Below are 15,127 nucleotides of genomic sequence, written 5' to 3'. Positions count from 1 at the left end.
AGCTCAGACCACATGGCTCTCACAAACCACTGTTGAGTTCCTATACCAATAATTTAGGAACTTGTACCACTTTGCAACTAAACTAAGTTTTACTGCCTGTGCAACCTTTCTGACTGATGTATGGAAAAGCACACAAACATAACCTTTGGTGAGTTTGTAAGTAAACCATTATTTTATTTACTAAATGTGTGGTCTTTTCCTATGCTGAAGTGTTTTGGAACTCACAAGGTCTAACAGCCTATATTTCTGCACTTTACTTTGCTGCATCTTTTGTGATTTTAAATATCTGCTGGGGTTCTGTCACCAAAGAGTACTTGCTCCAAACCTGGATCCTGACATCCAGTGAATTATTGTTTTATACCTATCCCCCCCCCTGCACCAACACTTTCCAGGTACAGGACTTATTTGCAAGTATGGATGGGCCCTTAATAATATCAATTGATTTCAGTGGATCTACTCTATATAGGATTAACACTGGAGACAACCCAGTTTCTGCTACATGCTTCTTGCCTCTAGGGCTACATACACACTGTAAATTTAAAACACATGGGAACTGTAGTTTAAGGGGTAACCACAGTTCCCAGGATTACAGTGTTTGGGAGAGAGTGATGTGCCTTAAATATATGGTGTGTATGCAGCCTTGGTAAGCAACTAGGGGGCCATCTGGTTTGATTTAGTACTCCTGTGGGCCCTGTTTGTTCATCTCTGTAGCAAATCACATGCTTTTTGAGGCATGTGGGGTCATGGGAGAGAGTAGACTGCTTGCTAGTTCATCTTAGCTGCCCTCCTGCCTCTTACAATTAGACTCATCTTGAAATCCTTGTCCCACTAACAATCAGATGTATCCTGGAGGCAGCTCTCTTTATCTCATGGAACATGACATGTCAGGTGTTATAACTATATAGTAGCTGGAAGCAGGGAAACAAAAGTATGTAACCAAGAGAGAGATCAACCCCACTCAACAACGTCTAGCATTTGATAGCTGAGTGTTAAGCAAGGATACAGTAATTTCATTTTTTTAGTACCTAGTGTTTTGTATCCTTTTTTTTCCTCCTATTAGTTTTTCTGGTGTTTCTGCCTGCCTCTAAATTATTGGGATTAAAAGCGTTAGACTAGGGGTTATCAGACTTTCTAACACCAGGGCCCACTTGAGAGGACAGAAATGGTGGCAGATGGAAGCAGAGTTGGCCAAAATCAGCTGGCCATTACTGACATTGCTTTCTAGCGGTATCTAACCTATATCTGGAAATTCCTTCACCATGGCATTTTCGTTGTGGCAAGTAGCTCCACAGCTCAGCTTTATTTAAGGTCAGTATAAGCCTCCCGAGTTTAGGCAAGTTTGCTGATGTAGAGGCTCTAAATGGAGACAACTTTTTATTTTCCCCTCACCACCCACCCCACAGGACTCCTAAAATACATATACCTATCTTCTGCAATTTCTTCTCCCATTCTTCTTTCATATTCAACTTGCACCTTATCTCCACCCACCCCCAGTTCATCCCTCTTCCTATAACAGCTTCCCTCTCAGCCCTTTCTTTCTGTCATGCTTGTTTATTATGAATGATAATAACAATTTCATTCAATTGATAATGGTAATAATGACCCTTTATTTCACTTTCTAACTTTGTTCCAACTCTGGCAACCCAGCCAGATGGGTGGGGTTATTGTAATGTTTTTATTGTTATTTCCTCTGAAAGTGGGTCAAGGCCCACTGGTGAGTCCTGTTTGAGAAATACCACATTAAAACATTTGACATAATACATGTGATGCACCAGGAGTTTCCAATGATTGAAGAAACTTGTTACACATATTTTGTAAGCACTTGCCCCTACAGAAGAGAAGGGGCTTACTGCCCATTTCAAGGACTGTTCCTCAGATCCAGCAAGCTCGTATTTTACTCTCTGCCATGCTCATAACTCTTTTCTTCATATGAATATTAAAGCAGGCTTTGTTCAGGAACTCTGCTGTATAATCTAAAGCTATGGCTGCGCCCCTTTAAAAATGTATGGCGTCTTGGTTTCTATTTTAGCCTGCCTATTGATTTGTGGCTGCTGTCCGTCCCAGAACTCTATCCAGGGAACAGATCCTTTTTGCTAAACACTCAGCTTAGCTTGGGACAGCTGTGATTAATTTGCCTTTTAAGTGGTTGGGGGAGATTGGGGTTTCAAAAACGTATTTCTCGCAGAGTTGCTGAGATTTCAAAACAAAGTTGGGCTCTCAAGATCAGGGTGGGGAACCTTCTTTAAAAGCCTGAGGGCCACATTCACTTGTGGAGAAGCTTCTAGGAGCCACATACTAGTGGTGATTGTGGCCAGAATCAAGTGTGGGTTCAGCAGCAGGCGACAGGACTCTTACCTCTGTTCAGTAAGCTGCATTCAATTCATGTAGAAGCCACATATTTTTACACCCAAACACATCTCTCCATCCCAAGAGATGGGATCCTAAGAGAGGGGCAAGCAAATTCCAGAGCACAGGTTCAGTAACTAAGAAATCCCATCTCTTAGGATTTTCCTCATTGTGGTGACATTTCATGTTGGATGTGCATCATGCATTTCTGATTTTAAAATGATGTTTGTTTTGTGCAGAGTAATTTACACCGGCTGCTTGCTTGCCCTGAACCCATTCAGTTAGAATGGAACATAGGTTGGTCACCTCAATATGAAAGGGATATGCTGATTCTGTTTAGGCTGATGTGTTTTATCAATCTAATCTATTAAATGTATTCCATTGTGCTTTGACATTGTAAAGGTAAAGGACCCCCCGGACAGTTAAGTCCAGTCAAAGACAACTATGAGGTTGCGGCACTCATCTCGCTTTAAGGCCGAGGGAGCCAGCATTTGTCCACAGACAGCTTTCCAGGTCATGTGGCCAGTAGGACTAAACCACTTCTGGCACAATGGGACACTGTGACAGAAGCCAGAGTGCATGGAAACAGTGTTTACCTTCCCACTGCAATGGTACCTATTTATCTACTTGCACTGGCATGCTTTCAAATTGCTAGAAGCTGGGACAGAGCAACAAGAGCTCACCCCGTAGTGCGGATTCAAACTGCTGACCTTTTGATCAGCAAGCCCAAGAGGTTCAGTGGTTTAGACCACAGCACAACCCATGCCCCATCGACACTGTATCCTGCTTTGGGCCTACTAGTGATGAATAAACAGGTAATTATTTTTTTTAAATAAACCAATACCAGCAGAATGGCTAATGAGGGGAATAATTTTAAGTAAGTGTGGTATTTGATTTTTCAATTTATAAATAGGGAGCAGACGATGTCAGCCCTTCAAGTCACAGGTTTATTATTAGAAGAACTTACAAACTGCTTCATTTTTTAAAATTTGAAAGTGATATACTATGGAAGATAGTAGATCTTGATTTGATTTGATTTGATTTGCAAATCAAAACAGGGCTGTATGCACACAGAGGTGTGTCTGGCACCATCATTACACAGCTTCCAGAAAATGTGGAACACACACCTTCTTTACCCTGGCTTTTGATATGTGAGCGGCCTGTTTTTTAGGTCCCACCTTATTTTTGTGACTGTAAATAATAAGCTGTTTGAAATACTGTGTTTTAGTGTCAGAATCCACCCTGGGACCTTAGAATGAAGGGCAAGTAATAAGTAAATAAGAAATATTATATAGTCATACCTTGGTTTTCAGACAGCTTAGTTCTCGAACGTTTTGGCTCCCGAACGCCGCAAACCCAGAAGCGACTGTCCCGGTTTGTGAACTATTTTTGGAAGGCGAATGTCCTACAGGGCTTCCGGAGCTTCCTGCAGCCAATCAGAAGCCGCACCTTGGTTTCCGAACGTTTTGGATGTCAAATGGACTCCTGGAACGGATCCCGTTCGACTTCCAAGGTACGACTGTACTAAAGTCAAACAAGCACATTTCCAACTCTGATTCAGCAGCCCACACAACCACCTGCCTGCAGCATGCACACAACATATGTGAAGGAGACATACACACTGAAGGGTTATTGTGAATGTGTATCACCATTTATTGTAGTTCAAGAATCAGGAACTGAACAGAGGACACTGTCAGCAAAAAGAAAAAGAAAGAAAAAGAAAAAAGAAAACATTTCTTTTCAGGCTTTTTTTTTAAAACACTGTGGTTTCAAATCCTTTTTAAAAAGGAAATTCAAGTATCTTTAAGCAGGGGGCAGTCATACAAAAATGTTTCGTCTTTTTTATATAGTTTCTGTGTTTTTCTTTTAAAAAAAAGCAAGTCTACATTTTTTTCTGCACCCTTTTTTGTTTTTTTTTGCTTTGGTAAGGCCAAGCCATGGATACAAAACTGGTACGCAACATAAAAATGGATATTCCTGCCTTCACTGGTAGGTGCTGAGACTTAAAATGATCTGCCCCACTTGGGAGACAAGCTCTTAAAAGACTCAGAATCATCATCATTTAGCTTATTAGATCTCTGGCTTTAAAAACAAACAAAAAAAAACCCTAAAGCGTTTAAGCGTCTCCCAAAAGACAAAAATCCAATGTGCAAAAAGAAAAGAAAAGAAAAAGGCAGGGGCAGCGGGGGAGAGAAAAGGAAATCTGCCATTGTGGATTACTCTTCTCATGTATGGCTGACCAAATAAAAATAAATGAATATGTGTAATAGAAAAATATGATTCCCTCCCCAAGATTAACACTTGTTGCAGGCACACTTATCTTTTCAAGATTATGTTCTCTTGGGGGTAGAGAAGGATTTTTTTTTTAATATACAGGGAACATTTGCTTCACATTACAGAAAAAAAACGGAGAGGGTAGTGTAGGAAAAGTTAACAGGGAAGAAAAGAAAATGTTTATGTGTGATGGGGGTCACTTTAGCAGCAAAATGTTCAAGGTTTCAACCACAATCAAATTAACGGAGACCTGGCAATATTTTTAAAACAAAAACAACACAACATGTTGAGGGTTTTGCTTCCCTGATCCACATGTCTTCCAGGTTTTGTTTTGTTTTTTATTTAAAAAAAAGGAATTCAAGCTGTAAAAACCCCAATTATGAGATGTCAGAGGATTTTGCCTCATAACAAGAGCCAGCTTCCTAAACTTATCCCCCACAACGTTATCGACCGGCGTGTTTGATCACTTAAATATATGTACAATAATTAAGCTGCTTTTTAAAATTTTTGTTGTTCCTTCTCTTCATCCACATGCTTTTATGTCGTTTTGCAGCAGGAGCAGCAGCAGCAGCAGCAGCAACAGGCACTGTGTGAGCTCCAGCCCAGCCAGCTTCCACTTCCAAAAGAATCAGCACACCCCCCACGCCTCAATCCCCTTCGTCCTGCTCTTCACAGTTGACCTTGGCATGTGTGCTGCTAGGCAGGAGAAGGGTCCTCAATGGTCAGTGTTCTGTTTGTCTCTCATCCAGGCTTGGATTTGCTCTTTGAGCTCTGGCACTGAGTAGGGGGAGTAAAGAGGGGGAAGGAAAGTTAAACACAAAATATCTCACTGTAACAAAGCTCAGTGGTTGAGCATCTGCTTTGTGTGCAGAAGGTCCTGTGTCCAATCTCCAGGTTGGGCTAGGAACATTCCCTGCCCGAAACCCTGGAAAGCCACTGCCAGTCAGTGCAGAAACAATGCTGAGCTTGATGGTCTGACTCAGTATAAGGCAAATTCTCATATCCACTCAGAGCACACGGAACAACGAACATCACAAATATTTTAAAACATCAGAGAAGCATCCATGTGCAAAGTCCTCCTAAAATGAAACGGGACAGTGCCTGTCTGACTTCTAGTGGGAACGAGTTCCACAAAAATGGCTCCTCAACACTGAAGGCATGATTTCTTGTTGGTGCGAGTTGTGCTTTTGGTCCATGGAGGACCACAAATAGTGCTCTCCCCCAAAGATGAACTCAGTGATTGACTTGTACAGGGCAAGAAGCACCATGGGCCTAAGTAATTTGGGGACTTTATACAGTAGCACAAGAAACTTGAATCTGGCCCAGGAGTACATAGGAAGCCAGTGCAGACTTTAAGGGGAGGGGCTGGGCACATTAATGGAAGAGCAGAGGTGCATCAATGACTACCAGCCATGACAGGCTGAGTTGGCCATACTGCACTATATGGTCCAAGCAACATTCTTATGCAGGTGACATATCAGCAGATGAGGAAATTCAGTCCCTCAAGACGACAGCATAAGCATAGAGCAAGGGTGATCCTTCAGATGTTGCCAGACTACAATTTCATGGTTGCCATGGACAATATTTTTCAGCTATCAGAGCTTCCATCTGTAGAGATTGCAGAGTTTCGCAGAGGGATCCCTCCCTGCTTAAAAAGCAGACAACCTTCTGCTGAATTTGTTCCATTTGGGGCCATTTTGTGTGTGATGGTTTTGTTTTTGTAACTCTGGATCTTTATTGTTGAAAGCTTAGAATATAAATAAATATAAGTGAACATCTTGACAAAAGATTTTGGGGTGTCAGATTGCTCTACTACAGGCCAATTTCCAAGAGAAGGTTGTTGGGTTTTTTTTGCTTAAAAGCATTAGTCTGAAAAAAAAGACCAGCTATCAGCTCCCTTACTCTATTTTGCTTAGGTTACAACACAAGTTTCTCTACCTGGTTCCAGCATGCTTTCTGTTAGTGTTTGCCGATTGAATGGATCTGTGGAGGAATTCAAAAGGTGCCGGAGAATGATGGATCTATCCATGATGGTCCCAGATGGCAACCTGACAGGGTCGCTCATCAATGTATCCATGAGTGGATCTGGAAGGAAAGGTTTAAGATCATCAAAACTTTAAACTTCAGACTCACTTGCAAACATTCCCAGAGAACTGAAGGCTAGAGAGATATTTTTCTTAAGAACAACCTCACACTGACAGAGGTATCATTGCACCTTGAGTGCATCTATACAATTTTCTAAAAAGGAAGAAAAAGAAAAAAGCATCTGGAAAAAGCTAAACCAGCTTGCTCTTCTGCACACATTTAGCATAAAATTTATTTATTTCTTAAGGGTTGCATCCAATTAAGTCACATTCAGAGGAGACTCACTGAAATTAACCAAAGTTAGTCATGGCCACTACCTTCATTTTTTTAAAAAAATAATATTTATTAATAATTTCAAAATTATAGAAAAGAAAAACAAATTAAAAACAACACTACAATACATAGGGGGGAAAAACAAGAAAAAAAACAAGACATAAAAACCAATGCAACAATACAACAAGAAGATAAAAAAGAAGGAAAAAAAGACACAAATCCCATATTACATATCTTTAACTTCCATTTGCTTGTTTCATTGACCTCCTCACACCTCCATTTTTGTATTCTAGTTTGATTGATTATTTCAGCAAATTCTTTCCATCTTTCTCAATTTTTACTAAATAATTTATCTTAACAATTTAACCTATTAACTCAACAAATCCTTTCCATCCTTTCCCCATATTCTGCTATTCAAATTACCTTAAGTTATTTAACCTTATCTTACCAAAAAATACTTTAGAGCTTAACGCTTAATACTCGATTATACATAACTCCTGATATCTTTTCTACTAGAGTCATATAGTTTCATTCCAACATTTTCCCTAATATTCATTAATTCTAGGCTAATTCCCTAGAAAAAAATGTTTTTTCTTTATAAATTTTCTTCCAATCTTCCTGGTCTCGGGTCGTGTCAGTCCTTACTGTCCATTCCATCTAGTCCATCAACCTGGTAATCTAATGTCCGATGCCCTTATGTCTCTTCCATGTCCCTTCTGCAGATCTTCTTGTTTATACTTGCACTTTTCCTTGTCTTTTGTTGGTCTCTTTCTTAGTTTCTTTCCTTTCTCGTTGGGGAGTAGGTCTCTGGGGGATTCCAACCCAAAATTATCTTCGTCTCCCTTCATCCAACCAGCCCATTCCCCAGAGTCCCACTCCCCACAGTCATCAATATAGTCCAAAAAATATTTAAAAACATATTTCGAGGTCTCTCCAAAGTTAAGAACCTCCTCAGCTCCAGACTCCCCCTGGCCGACTCCAATTTCAATCTTCAAAGACAGCGGCTTATGCTCCTGTAGGGCCTCGGGTCTCTCCATTTGTATTATTTGAGGTGCAACCGCAACCTCCTCCATTATCTTCTGCACTTGCCCAATCAGTATAGGTTCCTGAGTTGGTCCCTGAATAGTTTCTGTATCAATATTCCCTGTTTGTCCACAGTTATTAACCACAACAGTCATCAAATCCGTTTTCTCATTCATCAAATCCATCGTCTCATGCATCTGTTCCAGCAAGGCACTTGTCTTGCATAAAGCAAGCACCAAAACTTCCTCCCAGCTCATATTTAGTCAAGGTCAAAAAGGACTGGTCCCACGATCTTAATCTGACAGCTGTAGAGTTCTTACGTAGACTGCAGCAACAATTTAGCAAGCTCCCTCTAGAGGAGACAATTTCTATTTGTATCCATTTTTTTTAAGGCAAGTCCAACAAAGGAAAATTACTTTCATTTTTCAGATATTTTGTTTCTTTAGAATGCAGAAGGCAACATTGGAATCAATTTATTTCTCTTCTTTAGCTATCTGTCAAAGTATTCCATTCACAGTCAATGAACCTCTCCAAGAATTTCTGTCTCTGACACCCCGTTCCCAGGTTAGAGACGGTGGAAACTTATCATTCTTCACTCCCTCTCCTGCAGGCATTAAACAAAGTCCCCCCCCCCTTTTCTCCTGCTTCCAAGGGGGTTTCAGTAATTATAAATGAAGGAAATTTAGACTTTTTAAACAACTTTCCAGGCTTTAGCTTACAAGGTTTTTGCTTCAGTCTATGTACAAAAAGCGGAAGGCGGACTTCCTGTTTTGAACCTTCCCGCTTCGGTGCCAAATTAAGATATTTCTTGACCCAATTTTCCGTTTCTACTCACGGGTACTTGTTTTAAATCCAATTGTCCACAGGAAAAAGTCAGCGCTCTCCGGCAATGGCTGTGCGGCTTCACTCCGTGAAAGTAGCAATCAGTTCGCAGCACCGTGCCGCTCACCCCACTTCACTCCGGAGCCCCAAAATGGGGTTCCTGGTGCGTGGGGGGGCGCTCCTGGTGCCCTGCCGAACCCCACGTTCCCAGGCTTCCTCCGCCTGGGATTTCTAGCGGGTTCCCACCTTTGCCGCGGCGGGAAGACCCAGTTTCCACGGAGCCAGTTCCTCCAGTCAGAGGAACTCCGCAATTCGCCGATGGCGCTAACCCGGAAGTCCCTCATGGCCACTACCTTCAATGGGTGTACTCTAAACAGAAGTAGCATTGGATACAATCCGAAAATGTTAACCCCTCTTTCGATTTTAGCCCCATGATTTTAGCTGATGATTCCTGGGTGAAGCTGCAGTATCTCCACAAAAATCTACTTGCCTCTAAACTCGTCAGGAGCATCACTGTAGTCAATTTCAGCTCGGGCATTCTTGGCAACGATTTCTTCCACCTTTTCGGCTAGCAGCTTGAATTTTTCTATTGCTATTGTCGACTTGATTCCAGCTTTCCTCATCTTTGAAATGACCTCCTCAAATAGCTCCTTGCTGTAGGACCTCTGCAAAGACAGAAAGCACCACAATGATCGCATGCGCTACCAAGACCTGACAAAGCCATAAGCTCAGCGGCAGAGTGCTTGCTGAGCAAGCAGAAGGTTCCAGGCTCAATCCCCAGTACCCTTAGATAGGCCCTTAGCTGGAAACCTTAGAGAGCTGTTGCCAGTCTATGTAGATGCAAGGCTGAGCTAGATGGACCAAATGGGCTGACTCTGTATACAGCTGCTTGAAGACTAACACCTTACTGCTGTTTTAGGGGAAGGACCATCTGCTTGTATGCAGAAGGCCCCAGGAGTCAAGGGAGCCAATACTGAACTTAAAGAACCAATGGTTTGGTTCAGTATAAGGCAGCTCATCTATGTTTCTAAGCAGTTGGCTGTTCTGTGTTTAAAGCACTGCTGCAGGAACAGGGCACAGAAAGTCAGGGGGAGATAGCCAAGAGTTAAGTCCTTTCCCTGCAGCTTTTCACCACCTCCCAGCTGAGCGTTAGTGACACGGGGAACATGTGCAAAATGGAATAAAACTACTTTGCAAAGCTTATTCTGCCATTCCGGGCTGTTCATTCTGGTTTAGTGTATTACGGGAAAGGCAAAGTGCACTGAAGCCGCTTCCTTCAACCCCTGGAAATTTTTTAATTCAGCCACCACACACTCTTTCAAATATTATTCACAGGGATAAGGACTAGAAATGTGGTATCTCTCTTTAAATGAAAGTTGAGATCCTGAGGAATCTGCATTCCATACTCAGAAACATGTTCTTTGCTTGCTTTGCACTTCAGCCGAATCACAGCACACACAACGCTGTCTTGTTCTCCTCTCCGTCCGCCCCTCTCTCAACATACTTTTAGTACTAGATACCAGGTAATTAATGGAAATGGAAATCTCTGCTATGAAGCTTTCTTGAGGCACCTGTTTACACAATGGGGGGAGACGGGATGTGCAGCTAAACAGACTGTTTGGTCTGACACAGATGGCAATCCCGACATTCCTAAAATTAACACACGGTCCGAAGCTTGAGAAAGGCTATCTGGCTCCTGCAATAGATAGGTTGTGTGCACTTCCATGTCCAGCGATCAAGTGGCAGACTCTGCTGGCATGTAATCAGAAAGTCTTCTCCCTCCCTCTTCGCCATGTCAACTCCAAAAAGCCTGCAGTAAGGAGTCACAGCAAGCAAGAGCCGGCACCTGCTGGGAGCTTGCCAGTGCGATGCAGTATCACTGCAGGATGGGCAGCGCTCCGATTCCAAGGCAGTATGGTTGCCAGATAAATATCAAATCAGCCAGCGGGAGTGGGGAGGGGAAAGCAGCTGAGAGACTGGTGTAGCCAAAATATCAAGCAACAAAACCACGTGCAAGGAAACTCAGTTCTGGAGAAAGAAAGGGTACACGTACACACAGACACACACACACACTTCAGTTACTAGGGATGGAAACCAGACTTTCTCCATCAGGTAGGTGCCCTCAGACAGGGTTGCACAGCTTGCTCTGAACAAGCAGAGCATTAAAGAAGTCAACCTGTGGCGGCATGACTTAGCAACATCGGTTTGTTCTTTCTTGGGGACTTTCTTTCAAATCAGCTCCACCACATCAAGCTCCTTCAGACATCTGATACAGATTTATCTGCAGTGCAGTGATCAACACACGATGTGCCCACTCCTTCCTCGACACCAACCCAGCAGGGAAAAAAGCTCTATGCCTATATGGCACAGTGCCCAGCACACTCTTCTGGGCTTCATAAATTGCATGGAATTTTACAAATCGAAAGAAGAATTCAGCAAATGCTTTGGGAGAATCTCAACTTCAGAGTGGAGTAATTTTCTTCAAATCACATTTTTTTTGGGGGTGGGGGGTGGAATCCAACTGTCACAAAATAACTGAGGACTAGCAGAGCATTCACCTTTTTGCCCAAGATTCTCGCCCTTTGAATATGCTATACAGCTGTTTAAATTACCAAAGTTTCCCCTAAAAGGCAAGCCTATTAGGGAAACGCCTAAAAATCTTTGCCAAGGTTTTCATGTATCCTTACTCAAATATGCATGCACACATGAGAGGTTAAGCAACAGCCATCCCAAATTGGGAAAAAAAACAAAACAAAATGGGCCAATATCCAACTGCTATGGAGATGGCAAAGGGAACTATGCAAGCCCTGGGAAACCTGTGGCCCTTTCAGCTTTTGTTGAGAGTCCAGCTCCCATCAGCTCCAGCTAGTTAATGGTCAGGGTTGATGGGAGTTGTCATCCAATAACATCTGGAGGGCCACAGCTTCCCCATCCCTAACTACTCATTTCTTCCCTAACCCTAACCTTCTGAACACCTTTCTTTCCTGGACTCCCCCACTCACCTGATCATCAGCTATTGCTTTTGCAAAGCGAGCGCAGTCTAGCTGCAGGTAGATGTCCGTCAGTTGGTCCAAAAGCTTCTTTGGTTCAAAGCCATACTTCTCGGGGTTCTCGACTTTCAGGTCGCGGCACTTGGGGCCGCACAGCTGCTGAAGGTTGAAGTTCAGCATTGCAGCCAATCGCGGCCCAAGCTCCTGGAAATGCCACAGCAGAAAGTATTATCATTGGAGAGGAATTCTTGAATCCCCATAAATGCCGGATGCTTAATAATAATAACGCATCCACAGGCATTTTGTTGGCCACTGTGAGAACAGGATGCTGGACTAGATGGGCCAATGGCCTGATCCAACAGGCTTGTCCCATGTTCTGCAACTGTGCTAATTTCCCCAATGTAGCTTTGTCCATCCCCACCATTTCCTACATCAAAACCTGTTTCCTTTTTCCCAATGGGAACCAAGGCTGCTTCCTGGATTCTGTTTTTCTTGGTCACACCCTTGTAGTGTGGCAGGAGGTTGCCAACTGCCTTCAGCAGTTAGGAATCTGGATCCTCATCTCATCTACGCAACCACCGCTCCTTGCACAAGAGGCACTTTTGCAAGGAGTACACCAGGTGGCCATTCCTGTCCCCATGGCTGCTTGTCCCCTTGCAGGCACCTACCTAGTACTTTTCAGGCTGCCCCTGGCTTGATGGCAAAGGCTTCTAGCACCATGTGGACACCTGAGCCCACTAACCCAAGGGTAGCCAATGTGGTGCCCTCCAGAATTTTTGGACTACAACTCCCATCAGCCCCAGTTGGCATGACCAATAGTCAGGGATGATAGGAACTGTAGTACAAAACTCCTCGTGTTGGTTTCTTTTGCTCCAAGAAACTGTGAAGAACAAGCCTTGGTTTATTATTGTTGTTTGGAGGCAACATTGAGCCAGGGATCAAGGTTTACTTCCTCTGTAGAGGAACAAAAGGATCCCAAATAGTTTAGGTCAGGCATCCCCAAACTCAGCCCTCCAGCTGTTTTGGAACTACAGCTCACATCATCCCTGACTACTGGTCCTGTTAGCTAGGGATGATGGGAGTTGTAGCCAACTGAAACTCATGGGTCTAAGCCATGCCCATTCGATTCAATGGGTCTACTCTGCACAGGACTAGCATTGCATACAACCCCATATCTTAGCCACAGTGAAGAGATCTTAAAATGTTACATCTATTTCAGGCCTTACACTCTCTGGCCCGATCCATAACCTGCAGTGGCTGAGATTCCCAAAAGGTGAGAGTCTCAACGATGAGAACTTTTAAATCACAGGTGAGGCTTATGGCTGCATCCACAATAACACCGACTTTGAAGAACTCAAGCTGGCTGAGCTATGAATGAACCGCAGAGCCAGTAATCTAAGTAAAACCTGCAAATCAAGTTGCCACCTATTTTATAATTTAAAGCGCCTCATCACAAACCTCAAGCTTATACTCACAGGTCTGAGGAAAGGCTTCTGAACTTGTTTGGTGAGGATGTGGAACATATCGACGGTTTCTGTCGCCAGGGCCAGGTAAGAACGTGACACCCTCTCATCCTGTGCCAGCTGAGACTGCCGTGCTTGTTGCTGGTCCTAGAAGAAAAGGCGCTGCAAATCAAACTGCCTCTGCCTCAGCATCAAATAAAACAAGCAGCTGGTATATGTTATCAAATTTACAGCCACATCTTCCAGCAGCAAGACACCCTTGCTTCATCTCACTGCTCCCACCCCCAATATCACAAAGCACCAGATGCAACCAACATTAAGTTGTTATTAATTATTTTATATACTGCTTACTTGCCAAGGATGGCTTCTAAGCAGTGTACAAATATAAAATCAATAGCAAAATCCAAACAAGACACAAATTAACAATTTGAAGTGTTAAAAACATCCACAACTTTAAAATCCAATGTTAAAAAACAGAACCATTAAAAGTTTAAGTTTTTAAAAAACCAAACATTAAGTTCAGGGGCATGCTTGCCTAAGAAGGTGCACCTTCAAGAGCCAGTGAAACACCAATACAGTGGTACCTTGGGTTAAGTACTTAATTCGTTCCGGAGGTCCATACTTAACCTGAAACTGTTCTTAACCTGAAGCACCACTTTAGCTAATGGGGCCTCCCGCTGCTGCCACGCCGCCGGAGCACGATTTCTGTTCTCATCCTGAAGCAAAGTTCTTAACCCGAGGTAATATTTCTGGGTTAGCGGAGTCTGTAACCTGAAGCGTGTGTAACCTGAAGCGTATGTAATGCAAGGTACCACTGTACTGATGGGGGTTATTTCAGTAGGGAGGGCATTCCACAATATGAAAAACACCAATGAAAAAGCTCACCTCCAGGAGTAATCAGGCTATGACAAAAATTAACAGGGTTCCATCTGTTGATATTTAATGCCCTTACGAGATAGTGGAGGAGAAGATGCTTTTTCAGATAACCTATCCAAAGTTATGCAGGACTTTATATTTAAGCATACAGGCCTTAAAACTGGCTCAGTGCCCAGGTTGTTGAAGGCAGGTGCCAACCCTTCTTGCGATACACTGGGGCACGTACTGCATAGAAGGTGGGGTATACTAACTCAGAAAGTGGCAGAGGAACCTCCAAAAGGAGACATTTGCTCACCCTGGGCAGCAAGTCCCAATGCTCTTTGTTTTTCATCTCCTCCTGCACTTCATGGATGCGTTTTAGGGACTCCAAACTCTCGTCCAGCAAGAACGTTGTGTCATTGATCAGCATATTGATGTAGCGAACAAATTGCTTCCCAGAGCTAGGAGAGAGAGAGAGAGAGATGGAGAGAGACAGAAGCAGAGAGTTCTAATGGAGATGGGATTCCTTGGTTCCAATATAGCAGAACGACTGAGCTGCAACCCCAGTGCTGTTACTTGGATCTGGCAGAGGTTCAAATCCCTGCTCAGCCATCTGTTACTGCTGTGCACCAGTTTCCCCGCCCACAAAATGAAAATGGAACCTACCCCACAAGACTGTTGTAAGGAACACACAAGATTAAGACTAAATGCCTTGAATACAACTATTTATCTGTAATCCTGAACTGCTACCCTGCTCTTATCCAGTGCATCAAAGTCAGATTAATTCCCCTTTGGGAACTGCCTTCCTGCACAGCTCTTTAAAAATGCTCTACCCAGGGAGAGGAACAAATACCAGACTGAAATGAGAGAGAAGGGAGGCACAGATTGACTGGCAGCACCTCTCCCACCATCTCAGGCAAAGGCCTTCTATATCACCAGGTACCTGATCTTTTTAAACTGGAGATGGTGGGGATTGGACCTGGGACCTTCCCCATG

The 15,127-nt window shown here is 43.2% G+C and overlaps 1 protein-coding gene across 6 annotated transcripts in view; it reads right to left on the bottom strand.

Annotated features, from left to right (window-relative positions):
- Window positions 1–3,975: 3,975 nt before the first annotated feature.
- UBE4B (ubiquitination factor E4B) overlaps window positions 3,976–15,127 on the bottom strand; it is a 70,324-nt gene continuing 59,172 nt past the window's right edge. For all 6 annotated transcript variants that reach the window (XM_082229803.1, XM_082229804.1, XM_082229802.1 and 3 more), the window contains 6 exons: window positions 14,448–14,592; window positions 13,289–13,423; window positions 11,826–12,017; window positions 9,314–9,488; window positions 6,559–6,705; window positions 3,976–5,397 (listed from right to left, as the gene is read on the bottom strand). In XM_082229803.1, coding sequence (XP_082085929.1) covers window positions 5,336–5,397; window positions 6,559–6,705; window positions 9,314–9,488; window positions 11,826–12,017; window positions 13,289–13,423; window positions 14,448–14,592 — 856 coding nt within the window. In that variant the 3' untranslated portion in view covers window positions 3,976–5,335. The remainder of the gene's footprint in view (window positions 5,398–6,558; window positions 6,706–9,313; window positions 9,489–11,825; window positions 12,018–13,288; window positions 13,424–14,447; window positions 14,593–15,127) is intronic.

The sequence above is a fragment of the Podarcis vaucheri genome (assembly GCF_965113315.1).
Source record: "Podarcis vaucheri genome assembly, chromosome: 7".
Lineage (NCBI taxonomy): Eukaryota > Metazoa > Chordata > Lepidosauria > Squamata > Lacertidae > Podarcis > Podarcis vaucheri.
The sequence above is the reverse complement of the archived record's forward strand: the minus strand, read 5'-3'. Positions and strand labels throughout refer to the sequence as shown.